We start from the raw sequence: 23,509 nt of genomic DNA, 5'->3' as shown, positions 1-23,509 counted from the left end.
AGAAAAACCCCTGCATGGTCTGTACCACTGGAAAATAGTGGAAGTGGCTGATATGGAGAAATCCTACCAATGGCTGGAAAAGTCTGGATTGAAAGAAAGCACAGAGGCACTAATCATGGTAGCACAGGAACAAGCGCTGATTACAAGATCAATAGAGGCTGGATCCACCGCACCAGGCGGGACCCCAAATGCAGGCTGTGTAAAGACACCCCTGAGACAATCCAGCACATCACAGCAGCATGCAAGATGCTAGCAGGTATAACCAAGTGGCTGGCATAGTGTACAGAAACATCTAAGCTGAGTACGGGCTGGAAGCTCCAAGGTCTGTAGTAGAATGACCAAGCTAAGACCTTGAAAGACTTCCAGATGTGGACTGAAAAATTGGCAAAGTTGGACAAACAGCAGAAGAGGGCCATAGTGATAGAAGTAGCAATCCCAAATAATGACATCATCAGGAACAAGGAACACAAAACGCTTGAGAACTACCAAGGCCTGAGAGAAGAGCTGGAGAACATGTGGAAAGTGAAGGCAACAGTGGCTCCTCTGATAATCAGAGCACTAGGGGCTGTGACCCCAAAACTGGGAGAATGGCTTCAGCAGATGCCAGGAACAACCCAGGAGCCAAGTTCAGTTCAGAAGACTTAAGGGATCTATGTGCAGACCATTTTGAAATATATAACATACCATTTCCCACAGTGCCCGGCTATTTCCCATACTGCACAGTTCCCTAAAGCACTAGGACACGGACCAGCAAATGGCTCCACAACAGTGAGCATAATGGTTCCCAGTCTGCCTGTAAGACACCGTAGACGGGAGCTTTGAACAGGCAATGTTCTCTCCAGCACAATTCACAAATACGCACAACAGTAAACTGGTACAGATAACCAGATAGGTAGATGCTGAAGTTGAGGCTTCACTTATTTTCATTTAATTTGTCATGCAGGAAGAAAACACCGATGTCTGACAAAAATTAGTAGTTAAAATGTACGTGGTAAAGCACAAATTAAAAGAAAAGATTAATAAAAAAAAAATTTATTTCCTGTTGTTCCCACACAGCTGTGTGAAAATCGCGTGCTGCCCAGGATATAATCCTCCGTCCACCCCAAATGCCAATGACCCCGCACCTCTTACACCTTTTAAAAGAGGTCACACATTTCCCCAGGACCAAAGCAAGCGCCCCGGGCTGCTGCACGCTGTCTGGGGTGTGCGGGGGGGGGGGGGGGGGGGTTCTGTCAGAGCACCCTGCCTCACCGGCTAGGGGCTGCGATAATTCGAGCCAGCTGCAGACCACGGCTGTGTGCAGCCGAAAATATCTCCAGCTAATTGCCGTCATCTGGATCCGAACCCTCTGGAGTGTGTTGGGGCGAGGGAACGCGAGCTCCATCCAGACGAGCAAGCGGCTGCTGTGTGTACAGGCACCCGGGCTGAGCTCTGCTTGTCGGTCGCCCCGCTTCACGTGATGGGTCGGGGCGTGCCGGCGACGAAGGTGCCCCGCGGTCAAAGCCCGTGCGAAGCCTCCTGCGCTTCCTCAACCCGCTCCGCTCGGACCGGTTGGGCCGGCGGGCGGGCTTTGGCAGCCTGCCGTTTTTAGCCACTCTGGCGCACGGGCGCGCAGTCAGCCGGGCGACCCCGTGACCCCGTGCAGCTCCTCGGCCCGGCCCGGCTCGGCTCGGTCTCGCGGGGCTGGGCTGATGACTGCCAGATGTGTGTGAGCGCCGGAGAGCCTTTGCCGCCTCCGTGGGGGCCCCGGGGCTCCGGCAGAAGGAAGGAGCATGCGGGGTACTGCCTGACTCCTGCTGGGAGCAGGATAACCGTGAGGGAAGGAGACAGACAGACAGACAAGAGAGAGAGAGGCAGACACAAAGATCTGGAAATCGCACTAAAATAAGCCCAGCGGAGACTCTGGTGAAATCGAACACCAGCACTGAGCACTTCATCGTGCTCGAGGGGCGGTTCCGTTACTCCGTAAAGTTCACTTGTGCATGTTATTTTTGTCCTCGCCTCCGCCTACTCAAAATACACATGGCGGGATCCAATCCTGCTTTATATTCAAACAGACTCTGGTTGTGTTAGACGGGCCAAACAAGAGGTGAGAAAGCAGATCTGACCAACACTGAGTGCTGGAGTTCAGACAGCCACTCCACCTGGTGGCAATTATTCTCTCCCCCCCCCCCCAACTTTGATAAGTGTAGCTACACTGCCCTCTAGTGGTGGCTCTATACATTTGGCAAACGCCCCCAAGAAACGGTAAGAAAGATTCCCCTGATTTTTTTATGAGCCAACTCAGGATGTTCTAAATGAATATAAATAAATTTTGACCCATAAACATCATATCATTAAAGTACATTTAAAAAAAAAAAAAGGTGCAGAACTTTCAATATTGCAAATAATCAATATTTTACACAGTAAAGAACTGTCAGTTCAAGTTAATACATTTTATGAATACGAAACAATTCTCAAACTGTTGAAAAGATAAACCCATAAAACCCCAAATAAATTGTTAAATTCTTCCGACGAGTGTGTTTCTATCTGATCAGCAATACAAACGTGCAAGCAAACATCAAGCAGTTGAAAAGGACTCAAAAATGTGTGCGTGCCTGTGTGTGTGTATATATGTGTGTGTGTGTGTGTGTGTGTATACACACACAAGTACCTGACATCTTGTATCCGCTTGCAGCTAGCTGGCCTGCCATGTATTCTCCGTCCGAGTTGTTGTGTGAGCAGCCCCATGTCTTCACCCACACCTTCTGAGTGCCCGGGATCACACTGCGAAAGACACAGCACCCACAATCAACAATTAAACCAGTCAGCACACTGCTAAAGACACAGCACCCACAATCAACAATTAAACCAGTCAGCACACTGCTAAAGACACAGCACCCACAATCAACAATTAAACCAGTCAGCACACTGCTAAAGACACAGCACCCACAATCAACAATTAAACCAGTCAGCACACTGCTAAAGACACAGCACCCACAATCAACAATTAAACCAGTCAGCACACTGCTAAAGACACAGCACCCACAATCAACAATTAAACCAGTCAGCACACTGCTAAAGACACAGCACCCACAATCAACAATTAAACCAGTCAGCACACTGCTAAAGACACAGCACCCACAATCAACAATTAAACCAGTCAGCACACTGCTAAAGACACAGCACCCACAATCAACAATTAAACCAGTCAGCACACTGCTAAAGACACAGCACCCACAATCAACAATTAAACCAGTCAGGACACTGCTAAAGACACAGCACCCACAATCAACAATTAAACCAGTCAGCACACTGCTAAAGACACAGCACCCACAATCAACAATTAAACCAGTCAGCACACTGCTAAAGACACAGCACCCACAATCAACAATTAAACCAGTCAGCACACTGCTAAAGACACAGCACCCACAATCAACAATTAAACCAGTCAGCACACTGCTAAAGACACAGCACCCACAAGTCCTCTTTTTGTTTACACATGTGCTTACATAGTGTGAATGACAATACAACTGAACTGAACTGTAAGACCTAAAGCCAGCTAACACACTGGATTGAACACAAAACCTATGCCAGACTGCAAGAAACCTGCACTAATGGAACAGTATAGCTGAGGGTATAGCCTTCAGTTTAAATGTATTATAACTTTAAACGTACTATAATTTATAACATTTTAAATGTTATTATAATTTTATCCTACGACATAAGCTCAAAGCTTCAAAACCCAAGCCTGAAAAGCTCTCTGCTCTATGAGATCATCTTTACTCAGATCTAGTTTGTCTTAATCTGCATTCATGTAACAGATGAAGAAAAAGCTTAGCTATATTTTTGTAAAATGTCAGTGGATCCCAGATGATCTCAGATCAGCCAAGCAGTCTATGTGGCTCTACGGCCAGTAGATGGCAGTACTTGCCCTCTATGAAAGAGACTGCACACCTCCTAGATACCTTTAAGAAACTGATTTACATAAAACTTTCACAAGTCAATTTTAGAAAAATGTCAGTTTGCAGGTGTCTCATTTGCACCCACCATGTATGATGACCATTTCTTAAATAATTTCTTAAATAAAGACAAAAGACATTTTTGAGATTCCCCAGACCTTTGACAAAACGCATTCTGATGGGGACAGCATGTTAACAGGCTAAAACAGAACCAGCACCAGATGTTGTTTAGGATTCACAAAGGGGGTGTTTGTCTGTCTATCGTCTGGAGGTTATTTCTGCTTTATCAGAAATCCGCGTGTGTTCCTCCACCCCATCCCCACTGTTTTAAGAGACCCTCCTCCTCTACTCCCAAGTGTTCCACCTCCTCACAGTACAAACTATTCCAGATCCACCAGCATCATTCCAGCAACCCTGAAGACCACAGATATCAACACTTGTAGTATATCCCAACACTTCCTTCGTCTTTTAATAAATCAATGAAGAAAGAATTTTCAGTCCAGGCCCAAGAGTAGAGCATTCTCTGGCTTTACATCAGTACAAAGTCTCTTATATAATCCCCCCCAGGCTGGTCTAGAGCACTCCCCCCCCAGGCTTGTTCGCCCCAGGCTGGTCTAGAGCGTCTCCCCCCCTGGGCTGGTCTAGAGCGTTCCCCCCCGGGCTGGTCTAGAGTGTTCCCCTCAGGCTTGTTCGCCCCAGGCTGGTCTAGAGCGTCTCCCCCCCTGGGCTGGTCTAGAGCGTTCCCCCCCGGGCTGGTCTAGAGTGTTCCCCCCAGGCTTGTTCGCCCCAGGCTGGTCTAGAGCCTCCCCCAGCTGGTCTAGAGCATCCCCCCCAGACCTGTTCGTCCCTGGCTGGTCTAGAGCATCCCCCCGGCTGGTCTAGAGCGTTCCCCCCAGGCTCGTTCCCCACAGGCTGGTCTAGAGCGCTCGTCACAGGCTGGTTGCCCTCAGACTGGTCTAGAGCGCTCGTCACAGGCTGGTCTATTTTGAGGTTAGGTAAATGCATGTGTGTGGCAGTGGATCCCTGATAAAGATCCTGTCCATTATTCTACAGTAGGTCATGCTCAGAACTGAAGAACACATCTGAGTATCTTATACTGCAGGAACGGCTGTAGCTCACGTGTCCAGGTTTTCTAAATAACGTTTTAGGTGCCTTTTAGTTTTAAAAGCGCCTGAAAGGGAGCGTCTCTTTTAGGCCCTCAGGTGTCTCACCTGTCTGCCTGCAGTTCCTCAGGCAATGGAAGCGCCTTCCTCCTACGTGCTCGAGGAACGACGCTCTTCCTAGAAAACTGGCGCTCGTGGGGGGTGGGCTCGTGGGGAGTCACCATATCCTCGATGTCATCGATGACGTCACAGTCCGACGGCATGTTCTGTTCACTCACACGTAACGTCATCACAAGCGTTCCAATGAGCTACACAGACATGTGCTCATTAACTTTTACTGCTATTTCATATCATACCTTTTGTATTCTTTTAATATCTGTTTATCTTTGTCCTGTCACCGTCATGAGTTAGTTAGCTAGCTAGTTTGCTGCCCAGTGCCACATTAAGTCACTGTAGCCAAGGGATCGTATATAATTTCCTTAAGTTATGTAGGTTACGGCGGCTACAGCCCAGCCGGGTGTGATTTTCTTTCTAGATGAAACGTTTATCCGAGGTAGTTAAAGTGTTCCGAGCAGGACTCAGCCAGCTCCCTAACCTAGCTTAGCTACTTACTACAGTTAGCCAGCATGCAGAACCCACGTGTGTGTTCCTAATAACCAGAATAAGGTTATATGGGCACAAATACTTACTTTATGGATGAGCACTCGTGTTATATTACAAATTGCCAAAATCCAAGAAAAAAAAAAAGTCTCTCCAAATTGCCAGCTCGGTAATTTCTTTGGCTGTATTTGAGTTGTTTATCTACCAGGCAGCCATGATAGTTAAAGAAGACTCTTTGACCTCATCGTGCTACGGCAATAGCAGTGGGACACAATGGTTTGGTCGTATTTGTCGTAGTGGTCTTCGCCCACTGAGTTGTAGCCTTTTGAGATGTTCGAGTTCGAACGACAGTGATATTTAGTAAAGTGTGTTTGTTTGGTTTGATTTTGTGTGTTTTTAAATCTACATACACAGCGTATTGGATGTGTAGTTTAGTGTAATTTACCCTGTAAACGTATAGACCAAAAGCAAGAAGCTAGCCTACGTCAAAGACCAATATGAAATTTCGAAGTAGGAAATGTAATTTTAATTGCAGGCTAATACCTATACTGGATTACTGAATCCCTCTGGTGGGTGATACATAAATAAAAAATACAAATATATAAATAAATGATACATAATAGGACAAAACGTTACACTGACAGAATGATTGTATTATATAGTGTGTTGTGAAATTACTTAAAACATTTATTTCTGAAAGTCCATTAATAGTACTTTATTAATTGTTCACTGCAGATAAGTAAACTTTGAAATATAGTCCTACAACAATAAAAACCATAAGTCATGTTTTTCCACAACTTCACTAGACCTACTGGTAATATAATCTAACATCTGTCGAATAATGGTGGAACAAAAGGGTAAATAATCAGCTGCAACAAAAAAGTAAATTCACCAAAACTCAGCAAGTTTATGTCTCAACCTTAAATGTGCTGTCTACGAAGCACTAAGTTTGTTTTTTCCAGATCTCAAGGACACCCAGAGTTCTTGGAACGCTTTGTTTTTTAAATTATTTTCATTCATTGCAGTGTTGCCATGTTTTCCATTGTCTGTTTTATCTGGTTCCCCATCTGTTTTGGACTCTGGAATCCATCTCAGTTATACTCTGCTCTAGTCAATTTGCATATTCTGACTGATTCTGATTTACCAACACTTTGAACTGCTTTCTCATTTGCCCCTTTTCGTATCCTAATTCTACTGTTTTTATCTGTTCTGAAATTAACCTCTTTTTATATTATGACTATGACTATGGATCTCCCTTCTGTTTATAAACCTGCATTGTTTTTTGAATGTGTATTGTCTGATTACCATCTGCTGTGTGACAGAATACTTTGCTACCATGCTGATGGCAGATATTGAGACTCTCAACTCTGAGGTCCCAAGTTAGAGAAGACCATTGGGCAACACCAGCAAAGGTTTCAGGGTTTTACTCAATCTGTCACAAATCGACCACCATGCCAATAGTGAGTAGGAGTTGTCTGCCCTCCTACAGTCCAAGCATCAGCAAGATTTTACCCCAAAACCTCAGGTATCCCCTCCTTCTTTGAGCCAGCCTGAAGCCCTCTTCCTGGTAAGCAAGCCTGAGTTTAACTTTGATGGGAGATCAAACGATTGCAAGTGTTTCTTGCCACAATGCTTGTTGTATTTTTTAATAACTCTCCTTCTAGTTCTGTCAAGGCTCAATTTCTTTGAAGTCTCTTGCTTAACTGGGAAGGCATTATTTACTATAGCCATTTAGCAATAGTTACAAACTTATGGACATTTCAAGAAATAATTGTTTAATTTATTTGATCATCCTTATGAGGGACAATCCAATGGGAAGTTGTTGGCCAAATTGCTCAGTATCTGACTATGCCGTGGAGTTCCGCAGTGGCTGCCGGAAGCGGCTGGAACGAATCTTCCTTGCTGGTTGCGTACTGTAATGACTCACACAGCAACTTACTTCTCGAGTTGCTGTGCAGAGATGATGACCTGGATCTAGAATAGATAATCGTCCTCACTATTCGCCTCCATCACCTGTTATGTTCCCAGAAAAAGGGAGCCACACAGGCAACGTATAAGCACCCGAGATCACGCAGAATCTAGGTCTGACAACACGCCTAAAGCTATGATCTGCAATTCATCTTGTCTGCCCTGTAAGAGAAGATGTCACAGGCTACACAACGGCTTATGCCTTTATGACGACAATCTTGGCCATGTCCTGTATGAATGCAGTGTCAGGCCTACAGGCTGTCATGCTCCAACTCTTGGACAACCCAATGTGTATTCCATGCGCTAATGTGGTGAGCCGCTCCACCAAGGGCTCAGCGTCCGAGTCTTTTGCGATTCATGTTATTTTGTACTGTTGTAATGCCAGGTTTGACTCCAGTGCTGAGGGGAACTAAGGTCATGTGTGCCTGGTACAACAACTTGGCATCGATACCCTGAGTACCCACATGAAACTGTCAGCACTGGATAGAAAACAAGTTGGACAAGGGGTCAGTTCTTTGCGCACTTCATTCTGAACTAATCTAGTTCTTTGATATTGACTCTACTGACTATATGATCATTTTAGATCCCCTGGCTCCAACGTCACAACACCCTCATCTCATAGCCCCGGTTGGACATTGTCTCCTGATCTAAATATTGTTTTAAAGGCACTGTCCTGCCTCCAGATTCAGCTGGCCCACTCTAACAGGATGACTGAGGCTGAGCAGAAATGAAGAGTGATAGCTAGAAACACCAGAAAGAAAGGGATAGCAGAACAACTAGAAGGAGAAACAAGCATCTGTACATGAAACAGCGGGAAGAAGAGACGAGCAGGTGCAGAAACATGCAACAAAATGATGGCGCCATTTTATTCATAAGGGGCAAATCATGAACTAATTAATAATAGTAATTCAGAGTTATTCATGAAATAATATCTTAGCTCTTTCTTCATAATGAACTGATCATAAACAGTTGAAGATAAACTACTTGAGAAGCATATTCCTTTACATTCTCACAAAACCAAATCTCTAAGTCTGTACCTGATAATTAACTGATCCGTTATTCTTTACTAATTAATATGTTGTGCCATAGAAAAATGCCTCATGCAGTAAAGATCAGCTGCAGTGGGTTTGATGCTGGGTGTATCGCCCACACATCACGTGGTGCGGCCCGTCGTCTTTGTTACCCGCGTTCTCCGCGCCCGCCTCCGTGTTTGTAACCACGCCCCCTTGCTGTCGTTGTCGTTCAACGTACCTGCCCCTTGCTGCACGTGGCGTTAACGTGCGCGGTAAAAAACCGTCACGAGCGCGCGTCGTCCGTCGTTGTAGGTGCTTACGTTAGTGTGCGCGTGGCCGTGCGTCTGTTGTCGTTGAGCGTTTGTACCACATTGCACTGGTTTGTTTACATGTGAGTTACTTTGTCGTTTATTGTTTATACGTGTTTCGTCGTGTCTAATGTCTGTGCATCCTCAGGCCGTCACCTGCGGAGTTTTGTTGGGTTAACGTGTGTGGTTTTGCCAAGCATCCATCCGCTGCTGTGTGCGAAATCGAGGACACAAGGCAGCAGTTGAAGGTTTTTTTTTTTAAACATTTAATTTGAAATTAGTTCAGCAAGAATATACAGTTGGAATGAATGGTCAGTTAGACAGTCCACAAAAAGTCTTCTGTGTGTTTTGTGAGTAACATTTAAAAACACAATCTTTCTATAGCAAATATATTTAGCCAATATATGAATGATCAATAACAATTGAGCCTAATTTGGTCCATCATGAATAATACATCTTATATAGGTTTATGCCTTTATACTAGTAATACAAGCACATGCACATTTACATATATATTCCATAGTGTACACAAATATTGCTACTAAATCATGCATTTTGTATTTTTTCATATTCAGTAACACACAAAATCTAGAACATTCTATCACCTAGCGACAGACACAGACCTCAGTATACTGTTAGCTGGTTATGGATGTGATTATAACTTCAAATCATTGAGAAAACATTGAGACATTTTACAAACATTTTACAAACATTTCAGCACAGCGAGGATTATAGGAGCGGAAGTAAGTCAAAAACAAGGCTACATCAAAAGTCCTTTTGTGTTTCAAGAATCTTGATTCTAATATTTGTTTGAAAGGAGTATTTTAGCATCTCTGTTGAAGTGGAGAAACCAAATATCATTATCCATGATTATTCTGAATGCAAACGTCGAGAGCATCATTCTAAGCCTTGCAGTACAGTGTGCAGTACAATTTCTCTGAAAATATCCCACATTTTGTAAGAGGTGGGGCTATCTTTCTCATCATCTTGGGTCCAGACTCTCGACACGCAAAACTTCTCGCTGAAGAAAGCCGTTTCTGCTCTACCCCCATCCCACCGCCTTGGTTCTGTGTCGAGGTTCTCAGAGTTTATCTTCAACTCCATTTCATCCTTTGATAACTCCAAGCCTCAATTCATTGCTGAAGTTCATTTTAAATAGGTTCCATCATCTCATGGCAGGATACCACCCAATATAAGAGACACGTTTGTGAAAACTATTCACTTGGTACCCATCACAGACACAAACTGAGATTCTCAGTGGTTGCAGTTCCTGTCAATCAGTTTGTTTTTGTGTCCACTTCAGGACTGGAACTGGCATGTGCAGTGGCTTTATGATCAGTAATATGAATATTCAGTAATAGTAAAAGGTTATTTATTTGGATTTAAGATTAGGTAACATTAATATGTAACATTTATTAGTATTTAAGATTAGGTAAAGTTAATATGCAACATTATATATTAATTAATTATATATTAATATATTAATTAATATTAATATATAACATTATTACTGGTTAGTTACTTACAAATAAACACTTGAAACTAGATATTTGTATATAAAATGTTGAAACTGAATTTTATTCCTGCATTCCAGTAAATTAGCTTTAGAGACCTCTAGGCACCGTGAAGGTCTGCTCCTGTGCATTAGCCTCACAGCATCGGTCAGGCCCTCTTCTCTATGAATGCCAACATTTTATTATGCTTCCCAACATTCCTCTGTTTTCCTCCTCTCCTCTTCTCTGTATCTCCTCGAGTTTCTGCACTCGCTCCATTTGACCCATTTCCTTCACCTTCTCGATCAGGAAGTCCAGATGCTTCAGGGTGGAGACAGCGGAGGCGGTTAGCGCTATCGCCTCCAGTGTAAGCACACACTGATAACACTCCTCCACCAGCCTGCTCTTCTCTGCTTCCACTTGTTTGATTTTTTCCTCAAGTTTGTAGATTAAACTCTGTATGTCTATGAACTCCGTGTCAAATTTCATTTTCAGATGTTCGTGAGTCCTCTTCACCTTCCTGGTCTTTAACTTATAGATTTTTGCCTCCTTAATATGAAAACTGTAGTCACACTTTCCAGTGCACACTGTACATTTGCCCTTCTTCATGACGCTGCACCAGGAGAGATCGCTGACCCACCAGCATCCTGGGTAATGACAGTTCTCCTCACACACAGTGCAGCAAGTCGCCTCTTTACTCATGTGCCACTGCCCAGAGTTTATAGGGACTTTTATTTTGTAGGGCTCATCAACTTCATATACAAAGTTTTTCATGTCCAGTTTTTCTTTGTGTAGTGTCAAAGACAACTTGGTCTGCTCAAGCTCATTTGTTTTCAGTTCTTTCTCGTTGATTCGATCCTTCAGGTTGGAAATGGAGGCTGTCAGTTGCTTGCGTTGTTTCAGAACACTCTCAGTCAAAACCAGGTCTATAGTTTGTGTTTGATTCAGGAAAGCAAAAAAGTTATTCATGTTTTTCTCATTTTTACGCCATATTTTTTCATATTTCTGAAATTCATCTGCTTCTTCTTCTTCATCCATCTCATCCTCATATTCTGCATTAAAGCCTTCACAATGACAGTTGTCAAAGCAGAAATATACAAGCTTACCACCATTAGTTTCAGCACATTTGATTTTAGATGTTTTAATGGCCTGAATGACATTTGTAGGCTTGTTTGTGACACTTGTGATGAGTACAGCAATGTTTTGCTCCACATCCTTAGCAAACAGGGAGAGAACAGCATCAAAAATATAGAGTTGTCTATCCGTAAGGCGACTGGATTTTGATGACACAACAAGACCCACTGCATCCATTTTCTGAACTCCATCGCTTATCCCAAATAACTTGTGTAAAGTTTCAGCAACTTTTAAATCTTCCTCGATCCCTGCTGTGCTTCCGTATCCAGGAGTGTCAATGACAGTGAGAGAGAACGGACTCTGATCAGCAAACACATCATACACAGTGACTGCCGTTGTCTGAGAATCGGTTTGTTTTTCTTTCGTCTCTGTGATCTCACACCACATTCTGTCATTACATCTGACACCCAGCATGTGGTTGACCATGGCATTGATGAGGGTGGACTTCCCTGTTCCTGTTTCTCCAACCAGTAATATGATTTTATGAGGTTTGCCTGGGCGTCTCACTCCAAACGTCTCTCTTTTCAGACCTTCTTCATTGATTACAGTGGACTTATTTAGAAAATATCTTGTGAAATGTCCTTCTACTGATCTACTCCTCATTTTAATTTCACACAGTTGTGTTGCCCTTGAACTGCTTAATTCTTCATTCCTGCATAACAAATGAAAGATGAACATGAAGTTACCATGCATCTTTTTAAGGTGTGTTTATATACCATGTGGCTTCAATGACATGACATTTTTGTGTATAAGCAAAAGAAATAACTTTTGATCATCTCTGCTGAACTATTACGTCTTGAAATCAGTGGCTCACATTTCAGTTAATGGAAAATCTGAATTAGATCAGTCACAGTGGGTGTAAACATTTGATTTTTAAATAAAACATGTCAGTGGTTAATATGTTTTGGCTGGGTGATTTAGAGTTTATCACTCAAGAATTGCTAAAAAAAAATGTTCTCAAAGATTTTGAATCTCTAAAGTCTATTAAATAGAGAAGTACTGAAATCTTACCCAGCAGGTAGCTGGCAATCCGCCATGACTGCAGCCTTTATGGGTGGAGTGCCTCAAACTCTGTTACTAAAGTTCAGATGGAGATGAGAAAACCTCACCAGAAGACTCCTCTCTGAGAAAATACAAATTTAGGGCCAATTATAAGTATTTTACAGACATGACAAATTCCACTGAAACGTTTCACCGAGTTGCCAGTTTATTAGATACACCCACTCTATACATGTCCCCATAGGTTAGGCAGAGTTGACTGGCAGATTGTATCTTGTCTTGTTCTACATTTTATTGTGTCATGTTTCCAGTGGCCTCTTCCATATTTGGCTTGGTAGGAAAAAAAACACACATACATTATATATATATATGTTTGCTTATAATTTACAATTGACTAAAATGTATAATAGCCTATTGGTTACATCCACAGTAGCTCTACCAAAGAAAGGGATTATTCAATGGATATATAGTAATCTATACCATTATGAAACATATACTGAAAATCGGTTTATTTTTATATTTTAAACTTTATGTCCCCAGTTGAGATTATTCGGTGGGCCACTCTGTTCCCGACGTCACTCGGTCATTATGTTTGCTGTTCCTGACACGGTGGCCCGAGTGCCGTATTTATTACGTTAGGACGTAGACAACAGTGGCATTCACACACAACAGCAAAGAAGAACATGAACACACGCTTAACACTAACAAAGATTATGCATTGATTTTAACTACACAAACGACCACTGCAGCAACATCTCCATAAACAATGACCAACAACGTTGCACACACTAGAAGGGGTTTATATACACTGACGAACATACACTAAACCCGGTGCAGGTGTGTGCAATCAAGGGGGCGTGGTTACAAATAACACGGCGGGCCATACCACGTGACTGGCGGGGCAGTATTCCATGACAGTCCCTGGTTGATTGAAAACACCATCCGTTCGTGATTGGCTCGTTCCCAATTTTCACTTCCTTCCAAAGCAGGGAAGGAGGCCGTTGTTGTTTATCATTCATGGACTTTGTGCGCATGACTCTGCCTGCTTAGGGTTTCTCTGTTCGGATGAGGTTGTCAACTATAAATGCCTGTAAATTGTGTGCTAATTGCAGGTCTTGTTGTGGGGCAGTCTGTGGGTTGATGCTGTTTGTGTTTATGTTCACTTTTTCTCCTGGTTAAGCCTAAGTAGGGAGTCATTCCCAGTACCTAACCAAGAATAAACGGCACACTCGTCTCCCTTCCTATGTCCTTTTCCTGTCTGGCCCTAGACGTGACCATAACGGCTCAACACTCTATTGTTTGCTGATTTATTTATCTGTGACTAGCAAAACCTTTTTTTTTCTTCTTGACAATGTTGTGGGTGGGCCTGAAATCATGGCTCGAAAACGCACTGGCGCCATACTTACGACCCTGCATCAAGAAAATCTTTTTAAAAGCGCATCAGCTTCATTAGTTAGAGTTACACTGCTGTTTATGTGTTACAGCCTACAGTTTGCTTGCCAGCTAGCTAAAAAAAGCCAAGAATGATAGTAGATCGATTATAATTATAGTAACTTCCATAGTAACGTTACATAATTTTGTCTGGGTGGGTTTTTATGGATAGCCCAACGTTAGGTTATGCTAGGTAGTATTACCTGCTGCTAGCTTGCATAAAACGGAGAAGGAATATGACTATTCTGTTACCTACTGGGGGGAAGGAGGTTGATTCTTGGGTAGGTCAGTGTGTTCTGGCGCTGATGGTTCGACTTTATCAAGTCCGATAATGTTGCTAGATGGTCCACAGGTTTTTGGCTGAATATCATCACTTTGGCATTTGTGATTGGCTGTCAGCACTTCTGGTAGGTCATGTTTCATTGTGTGGGTCAGCAGCCCAATGCAACCCCCATGAAACATCGGTTCGGTGTGGTGGTTGTCAATCAGTCCCTCTGGAACGCCCACCAGCCCGGAATACCGACACCTGCCTCTTAGATCCTGTTATTTCCACGTTTCACTGTAGCCTAGTATGCGTTTAGTGTTCTCCTGTGGCTAGCCAAGCAGTGCGTTTTGGTACACTTTTGTTATGTAATCCTGCTGTGTCCGACTGCCTCCGTGTTGTTATCCATTACAACAGCCTGACTCCCCTTGCGACATTAGGTTAATTTGGAAAGATAGACAGCACTTACCCTGTGTTCTTCGGATGCTTCCGTTTAGGCTCAAGACAAACTGGACAATGAGAAGAAAATGGCTACATTTTGTGAGGATTTGTGACAGTTAACCCTAATGGTTAAGCATCTCTTTGCTGAGGAAGCTACAGGCATATAGCGCGTTTGCAATACTGTACTCTAAATCTCCCGATAGTTGCGCACTTTCTATTTACGTCTGGATAGCTCGAACCTGGTAAGAAACCAGTCCGGTCAAACTGCGGTTGCCTAGATAAATGTTATTTATTTGTTATTTATTATTAATGTTGTATTATATTATTGCATCAAAAACGTCAAAACAAATTATCACAATATTTTGTCTATTTCCAGTTGTCACAGCCTGCCTACATCACTGCATTTCATATTAGATTGTTTAAATTATATTATTAAAAAGCAGATTTCACGGTCCGTGACGCACCTTTCATGCCACGAATCTGATGGGACCCCATTTCTTTTAAATTACACAAATCCTCAAAAGCCAAGAAAAAAGATCAGTTGGATAATGAAGCCTTACCTAAATAAATTGAGAATTAGAGTGCTGGGTGTGGTATTTCAAGCTGTTTTGTATCTAAAGTACAAAGTTGAGAAAACAAACATTTTTAATTCTCAGTTACAAAAACCGAGTAAATACAGAATCGTAAAAATAAGTACAATAAAATAAAAAAAGAACCCAGATACATTATCCCCCAATATTCAAAACATTTGCTGGAATTAATATACAGAAATGGGCATTTATTAAAATTACCAAATTGACAGCATATCGAAACCCCGCAAAGTCCAGTTAAGGCTATTGAAATAGCAATCCATATACATCACCTACCGTCTGCCCAAGGATGTTCTTGACTCCGTTTCCTCCCGGCTCTGAACAGCGACACCCTTTCCTGCTTTTATGAAAGTCCCCCCCCCCCCCGAATTGGTTTCTCATAAGTCATGTGACTTAAAGTAGCGTTGAGATGTTGTTTGTTCTGGAAAATATCAGGACACTTTTATAAATGTGCAAAAAAATTGGACCTTTACTCAGATCTATTCAAAATAGGTCTATAGACTGTGAATAGATCAGACACGGACACATCACAGCAGAATTATTAAATCTGCACTATGCAATATTTGTTGTTTCAAAAATACAAAATAGCCTATGTACCGAACACCAGGGCCGAATATCATATTATTCGCTTGCGGGGACATGCATACACGCCCAGGCACTTAAGGGGAGGCATGAAAATGTGACAGGCAAGAAAAAGCAAGCTTTAGAAAAAAAGAAAAGAAAAAAAACGGATCTTTTCATCAAACAGTAATCAGATAAATATTATTAGTGTGTTGCTAGCCATAATTTATATATATATAGATATATAGATAGATAGATAGATAGATAGATAGATAGAGAGAGAGAGAGAGAGAGAGAGAGAGAGAGAGAGAGAGAGAGAGAGAGAGCACTCCTCTGGATTGCGGTCTCAGATGTTCTTGGGATCTGCTGAAGCCATTCTCCCAGTTTTGGGGTCACAGCCCCTAGTGCTCTGATTATCAGAGGAGCCACTGTTACCTTCACTTTCCACATGTTCTCCAGCTCTTCTCTCAGGCCTTGGTAGTTTTTTTCTTTTTTTGGTGCTTTTTGTGTTCCTTGGTCCTGATGTTGCTTGGCATTGCTACGTCTACCACTATGGCCCTCTTCTGCTCTTTGTCCATCATCACTATGGCCGGTTGGTTAGCCAGTACCATTTTGTCAGTCTGGATCTGAAGTACCATAGGAGCTTAGCTTGGTTCTTCTCCACCAACTTCGGGGGTCTATCCTACTTTGACCATGGAACTTCCAGCCTGTACTTGGCACAAATGTGTCTCTATTCTATACCTGGCACTTGGTTATGGTATCCAATGTAAGCTCTGCCTGCTAGTATCTTGCATACCACCATTATGTGCTGGATGGTCTCAAGGGCAGTTTTGCATAGCCTACAGGTCCTATAACTGAATAATTGAATTTTGTCACTTTTTGTACCACTTTGTTAGCTTTTTCTAATGCTACTCCTGGGGTTAAACAATATGGGCACATTTAATGCTCTATGTGATTCAACACATCACCTAATAAAACCCCAAATTATTGGATCAGGTGACTTAGAGCTCATAAGGCCAGTTTCCCGGACATGGAGACATAAGTCTAATCTTAGACTAAAAAGGTTTTTCTAGTGAAGATCTTCATTCAAGTTTTCTATTAGTCTAGGACCCGACTTAATCCACATCTGGGAAACCAGCCCAGAGAGGTCTACCATTAAGACAGAAATGAACAACTTGATCAAATTAACCAATTTCCCCAAAAGTGGCAGGTAAAATCCCAGTTCTAAGGTCATGTGATATGCATTTTTGTTCCATGTGTCTACATGTGTTAGTTTACTGTGTTAACTGGGGGTGTATAAAAACTCACCTGCCTGTGCACCTGAAGAGGCATGGAGCGATAATGAGAATGTGGCAAATGATAATGAATAGATGTTCAAATCTGAAAAAAAGAGAGTTTATAAATACTCATGATTAATTTGATTACTCTGAAACCAATTAGCACAGCATACAAGCACACTAGCTTTGTTTTGGGGGGGTTTTAAGGTGTTGCTTCACATGAGTCAGGCAAAAAAAAATCCAATCTTGTGCCATTATAATCTCATGACAGCGAAGGGTCACTTCCATGGCAACGCATTCACTGGATGTGTCGATAATTTCATGGGATCCATAGTTCTTAAGGAATATAACCATGTAGTCACAGGACATAAGTGTATACAGTCACACACTGTCATCAATGAGAGAACCACAACACTTTTCTCATTCTGATTACATATTTGATATGAATGATGTTTTGACAGTCCCCATTTCATCTTATGAATGGTCCATTTCATGTGACTTTAGCACAGTTTATTTCTTTTGCTAGCTAGATAGCCAGCTATCACTATATTAGCTCATCTTAGACAATAGCCATTGCCTTGTAATGACTGCAAATTCTAGCTAGCCAGCCATCTTCATTCCAGACAAAGGTCATATATTGCTGCGATCTCACAAACCCTTGTGGGTGACTAGAGCATGCGTCTTCCTGTCTTGTCCAGGCAGTGGGGTTCCAATATATTTAATGGGTTCTCTGTCATGTTTCTGGTCCCTGTACACACAGTATTCAGTTTCTGCTCTGCTGGGGTACTTTGGGTACATCACTGGTGTCAGTAGTCAGGGGCACATTGGATATGCACCACCACATCAAAATCATCTAACTAATTATTCTTAACCCCCTCTCCTCCAGCTAATCATCAAGGCATTGTAAGACCTCTCCCAAGACAACGTAGGTACGCCTGCATCTCCTTTATTCACTCACAGTAAACAAGTTGATTAACTAAATCAAGACATGAAAAAAATTGCAGTGTAAACCTTTTCAGGATACAATCTAATCTTCTTCTCCTTATTGCAAATCCATCTTTTGCATTCATGAGACTGCTGAACACCTTGGCCATATCTCTGAAACTGAGGCACGAAGGACCAGCCTTAAGATGAGCTATTTGTTCTGGGCATTCATCAAGGGATATGTGGACCTAGGCAGCTACAAGGAGCTCAGTCCAGTACTGTGACAGTGCCTACCTTAGGTTGTCCTATTTTAGACCCAAGAACTTACCTTTCCTCGATCACATGCCTTCCTTAACTGACTACCATCACTCACTCAACACTCAGGTGATGTCAGTCCAACGGCTAGATTATGAAACCTGTTGAAGTGAATTTACAAGAAGTCCACCATTGTACCTACTGTTTGATAGACTCGGTAAAATGGGCAGTCTAGACCACATGTTCCATCAAATTGGAATTAAGCCTTTGATATCTTTTTACCCACCAAGAAGGTATTGTTTCATCTGGTCCATTCACCAGCCACCGATGTCGTGCCCATCCAGTCACCTTTGATCAAATCACTAAACCAGAAATCCGTCATATGCAATGTGGGGCAAGGCAAACTTATTAAGTGTCTTATGGGTAATTGAAACCATTCTAACAAAAATAAAATCATTATCGATGATTATTGATTATTTATAATCATTATTGATTATAAAAAGCATAATTCAGAGGAAAAATTAGGGCCAGAATTAGACACAAATTCATCAAGGGCATCAAGGCCTCCCCCAGTCTGAAGTGGATATTCAGCTGTGAATATGATCTGACAGGATATCTGTGTATTATACATGGTATAATTATACATCGTTAGGCCTTGTTAGGCAATGAACTTCTGAGATGATACTGATTTGTGAACCACCCTCACAATTAAACCTCTGATACAAAAAATGACAACACCCACATTATCCCTATTATCAAGCCATAGAGAATACTAAGAACATGTTTCCACTTTTCGAGGTGAAAACCAATCAGTAATAGTTTAATCTATTCCAAAATTTTCTGCCAGTTTTGTAGTGATACTAAATGTGACAAACCCATCGTAATAGAGCCATTGGAGCTGTGTTGTTTGGAATTAATGTACCGTTTCACCAAACAGGATGCATATACATACATATACATGCATATATTTCGGGGCCATTTTGGAACGGGGGAGAAAATACACGTATACCTATCAAGATATTCTTCACATAAGGGTTAATGATATTAAATTTTGAAATATCGTGAACCTGAATCTCTACATCAAACACCACCAGGGACATTAAACACCTCTCTACATCAAACATATGGCAATGTGTTTGGATGCATTAGCCATTGTCCAGTCTCTAAAGATTGTGATTGACAACATTACGCCTATTCCTTACAAGTTCTAGAGTGGCTGTATAATTTCTATATTTCAGTATGGTTTAACCATACCCAATTATTTGTGAATACATTAGGAATTACAATAACAATAGTAACAAAAAATAATACACAAATTGTCACTCTAATACCACACAGTCCTGGATGATTGCCATGGAGGCATGGTTGGTTTCTTTAATCTAGTTTTGGTTTCAAGTCAGCAATAAGGGTGGCACTAGGATCACACCTGTAACTGTGTTGTCAACGTCATTTGGAGTCTGGATGACTATTTACCAGCCGTAGCCAAAGACTGTAATAGCACTTGTGGAAACCTCAATCTAATCCATCATTAAATATCAGTATGTTCAGTTGGTGGAGTCTGTCAAGCAAAACTCCTGGTCACCTACTTCAGTGACTTGTGCTGAGGTCACCTCTCTCAATGGGTTTCCATGTTGTTGTACATCACTTGTTCTGAACCTCACTGATCCTTTCATCTGTACTTCAGCTTCAGTCCGTTCTCTGGTGGCAAGCACTGGATACAGGTTTGAGGTTGGCTGCTGTTCCCAAGAATATGGTGGAGGTATTCCTGTTACTGTTTGGGGAAATTGTCCACATCTCTCCTCTGCTTATAGTCCATTTTTTGCATTTTTCAATTACTTGGCATGTCTTTCAAATCCTTGCAATAATGTTAATCTTCTTTGCTTTTCAATGTCATGGTTGGCCAGTCATCCAGCAGGAGGGACACGCCCACTCCTGCTCAGGATCACACCACATACATACCCTGTTCCCAATCACCTATCTATTAATTGTGTTCATCTGTTCCTTATTTTATCTCATATTTCTCATCTCTTTTCACTGTGAGCTCTTTATCTCTGCACAGGCTCTCATCTCATAGTTACCTATTTTTATTAAGCCAGGAATTGCTATAGTTTATTTTCATTTTTATAACATGGGTTTTTCTATCATTTATTTTAATTTTTATAACGAGTTTTTTTTTTTCATATAGTTTTTGTAATATAGCAATATTTCATTTTTGTAACATCGTTTTTGTCACTTTTTGTACGACGGCTGTTTTTCTAATTGTTTCTTCACTTTTTAGCGTTTACATATATATATATATATATATATATATATATATATATATATATATATATATATATATATATATATATATATATAAAAACAGTTCTCCAACACTCTTTATGGCCCAAAGACCCAACTACTACAAAACTATGTGGACAAAGTTCTGGAATTGTCATGTCTGGCCGGCCATCCAGCAGGAGGGACACGCCCACTCCTGCTAGGGCTCGCATCACCTACCCGCACCGCTCTCAATCACCTTATTGTCTTCACGTGTTCCCTATTTTTAGCTTCACATATTTAAACCCACATGTGGCTACGTCATCACGCTGTCTTCGTGGAGAAAGATTATTTTGGGGTTTTTTTTTTTGTTGTTGTTTCATCAGTGCTTCCCATAGTTATTCTCCTATGGGTAATAAAGAGCACTTCCTTGCTACCCTGCCTCCTGCTTCCTCCATGCCGCCTCCGTTACAGGAATCTCCAACTATACAGAACTTTTAAAAGGCGTCTTACGTTCAAAATGCGTTCTCATTTACATATCAGCCCTTGCCCACGAAGCAATGCAGTTTTTAGGTCATTCGTCAGTTGATGTTGATAACACCCGTGCCGATGTTGTGGGTCCATTGCCAAATGATCCCCATAGTACGGAGCCACAAATAAATGTTTGACTTCTAAATCCCTCTATATGCTGGCATAAAAGTTTCATTCAAGGATAAAAAGGCAGACTTGAGACTTGGTTGAAGAGGATAGCTGGTCCTGCGTTTTATTGCAGGTCAACTTTAACAAGCATTACTGAGGCGTCCTACAGAGAATGTCTGACAATCACAGAAAGAACCCAAATTTTTAGTTTTCAGGAGTGAATATGTAATCGCCCCACCTTCTTTACATACTAGTGTTTGAAATCTCCACTTTTATATTCTAACTATACATTAGGATGAAGCTAGCTAGGTTATCACTCAATATCATAACAGTGAATTCAACCCTTTAGATTTGAGCCAGAGATAGAAACTTTACCAGAGAGCAACAAACAACCTGACCCAGTAGTCAGTCAAAAAAGGTTTAGCCATTATACTGAAAACTGATCCTAAATGTAAAAGGTATTACTAAAAGTAATCCTGTGTATTAACAATTATTTATAACAGGGGCGTTTGATTAGCTAGCTAGCTAACGCTACTCATTATAGCTCTCATTTTACTAGCTTAGCATGTATCTATCTAGTGTTAACTAGTTCACAGTGCTCCATTTTGCTAATAACCAATGTCTTAGCTAATCGAGCTAACGCCTTTGCTTTAGTGGTCTAACGTGTTTTGGGTAGGTGAATCTTTTATGTCTAGGTTATGTGAGTCTCTTCTGCATGGCTGACTTGAGTAGATTTCTTGTGCTAACTCCGTATAGTGAAAAAAACTGAGTTTTAACCACGATGATCGGAAACGTAAATAATAAACATTAGAAACTTCGCACTTAACTATTAATAACAGTAGCTAGCAAGCTAGATAAACGCAAATGTTCAATTATCGTTACTGTTGTAAAAGCAATCTACTTTGAATTCGCATTCATAAAATTTCCATAATGCAACTATGTGGAGTATTTTAGCCTAGTATGGCCTGAGCCACCAAGCTTAGCAAGTCAGTCAGTCAGTTAGGTAACCTACCAACCTAGCTAGCTAGCAGGCTAGCCAGTGTTAGCTAATGTAAACTAAAACGGGTTAAGTAATTGCCTGTACCACGTTTACTTCTATGCACAAAGAGGCTCTGGAGCACCTGTTTAGTTTCTTCACATGCCCATATTGTTAGAAAAGCAGCAGTTTTAAGATCGTTGTTTGACACCAGCTTTCCACACCCTATAGTTGTTAACCACTACAAATAACACACTAAGCAGATGGTCCTTTCCAATGTGCCCTTTTAAAGTTGACAAATTTTGTCTGGTTTTTTGGATATTTTGGGATCTCTTTGGTCTATTTGTGCATGGTCGTCCCACTGTACATTGGATTATTGCAGCCAACACACCTTTTTGTCATTTTGCATCACCCACAGTTCAACTTCTTGAGTTGTTGTCCACCATCTACGTCACACGGGTGACATTTATGACAGACTTGAAGACAACATTTTTATTAAAGCTATATTCCTTGAGTTTGTAAAAAAAAAAAACCTGTTTTCTAATTATTGCTAATCACAAGTTAGAAAATCACACCTCCTGTCATGTGTAGGCGGGTTAGTCAAACCCCTAAATATGATCACGTTTGCTTTAGTGTGTTACACCGTTGGACAGTAGACCGACATAATGAACACTAAACAGGCACATTTTCCCCATGTGGAACTCAAATGACATTTATGAATATTAGCTCGCAGTATATACTTTTATTTAAGGCTCTCATATGTGTGTGTGAAATGGCTGTCTCATAATGTGCACTATTAATATGAAAGTAAAGTGGTCCGATATCGATATTCTGAGGAAAAAAATAAATGCTAGCTACCAACGTAGCTAAACAACAGAAAAAGCCACTGAACTGAACTCATGGCGTACAGCAATGCAAGAATAACGGTTTCAAGGCTAAAATTTAAGTTTTGTTATTGAGTTTATATTTTATATTTATTTGTACCACTATACAGGCGCTTTTATTAACTAAGCATCGTAGTTAGGATGGCTAGCTACCTAGCTAGCTGGACTGGCTAATCCGTCGCCTAACTGCAATGTAGAAATAACGAACCGTAAGATGTCTAATAAGTTACCTTATAAGAGCTCGGAATATTCCCACAGATTGTACTAAAAACTAAAGTCATCACCATGTCCAATGCAATTCTTGTGGTTTATGTTATATGCACGATAATTAGCCAAACGAATGGATATTATGTATTTTTGCACGCTGAATCCAAATATGTTTTCAGGGTTGTTGTTTGTTTTTTTTGCCCCCCTCCATTTTACATCCGTATTTACATGTATAGCTTTTAGC

The 23,509-nt window shown here is 41.4% G+C and overlaps 2 protein-coding genes across 8 annotated transcripts in view; both read right to left on the bottom strand.

Moving 5' to 3' along the window:
• Nucleotides 1–5,870, bottom strand: part of cdkal1 (CDK5 regulatory subunit associated protein 1-like 1) — a 208,665-nt gene extending 202,795 nt beyond the window's left edge. Inside the window, exons 1-3 of one of the 3 annotated variants that reach the window (XM_035530936.1) lie at nucleotides 5,734–5,870; nucleotides 5,153–5,352; nucleotides 2,654–2,766 (exon numbers count right to left, since the gene is read on the bottom strand). In XM_035530936.1, coding sequence (XP_035386829.1) covers nucleotides 2,654–2,766; nucleotides 5,153–5,334 — 295 coding nt within the window. In that variant the 5' untranslated portion in view covers nucleotides 5,335–5,352; nucleotides 5,734–5,870. The remainder of the gene's footprint in view (nucleotides 1–2,653; nucleotides 2,767–5,152; nucleotides 5,353–5,733) is intronic. The other 2 variants (XM_035530937.1, XM_035530938.1) reach the window with 2 other exon arrangements.
• Nucleotides 5,871–9,178: 3,308 nt separating this feature from the next.
• Nucleotides 9,179–15,606, bottom strand: LOC113568848. 5 transcript variants are annotated; one of them, XM_035531115.1, is made up of 6 exons: nucleotides 15,560–15,606; nucleotides 15,254–15,307; nucleotides 14,722–14,761; nucleotides 12,785–12,889; nucleotides 12,572–12,683; nucleotides 9,179–12,212 (listed from the first exon to the last, which is right to left on the bottom strand). In XM_035531115.1, the coding sequence occupies exons 5-6, from the start codon at nucleotides 12,595–12,597 to the stop codon at nucleotides 10,610–10,612; spliced, it is 1,629 nt and encodes a 542-aa protein (XP_035387008.1). In that variant the 5' UTR covers nucleotides 12,598–12,683; nucleotides 12,785–12,889; nucleotides 14,722–14,761; nucleotides 15,254–15,307; nucleotides 15,560–15,606; the 3' UTR covers nucleotides 9,179–10,609. The 5 variants fall into 5 exon arrangements, with proteins under 5 accessions (XP_035387008.1, XP_035387007.1, XP_026852805.2 ...); XM_035531114.1 differs by lacking the exon at nucleotides 12,785–12,889; XM_026997004.2 differs by lacking the exons at nucleotides 12,785–12,889; nucleotides 14,722–14,761.
• Between the last annotated feature and the right edge of the window lie 7,903 nt (nucleotides 15,607–23,509).

This window comes from Electrophorus electricus, chromosome 10 (assembly GCF_013358815.1).
Source record: "Electrophorus electricus isolate fEleEle1 chromosome 10, fEleEle1.pri, whole genome shotgun sequence".
In the NCBI taxonomy this organism is placed as follows: domain Eukaryota; kingdom Metazoa; phylum Chordata; class Actinopteri; order Gymnotiformes; family Gymnotidae; genus Electrophorus; species Electrophorus electricus.
This window is presented reverse-complemented; position numbering and strand designations above follow the sequence as displayed.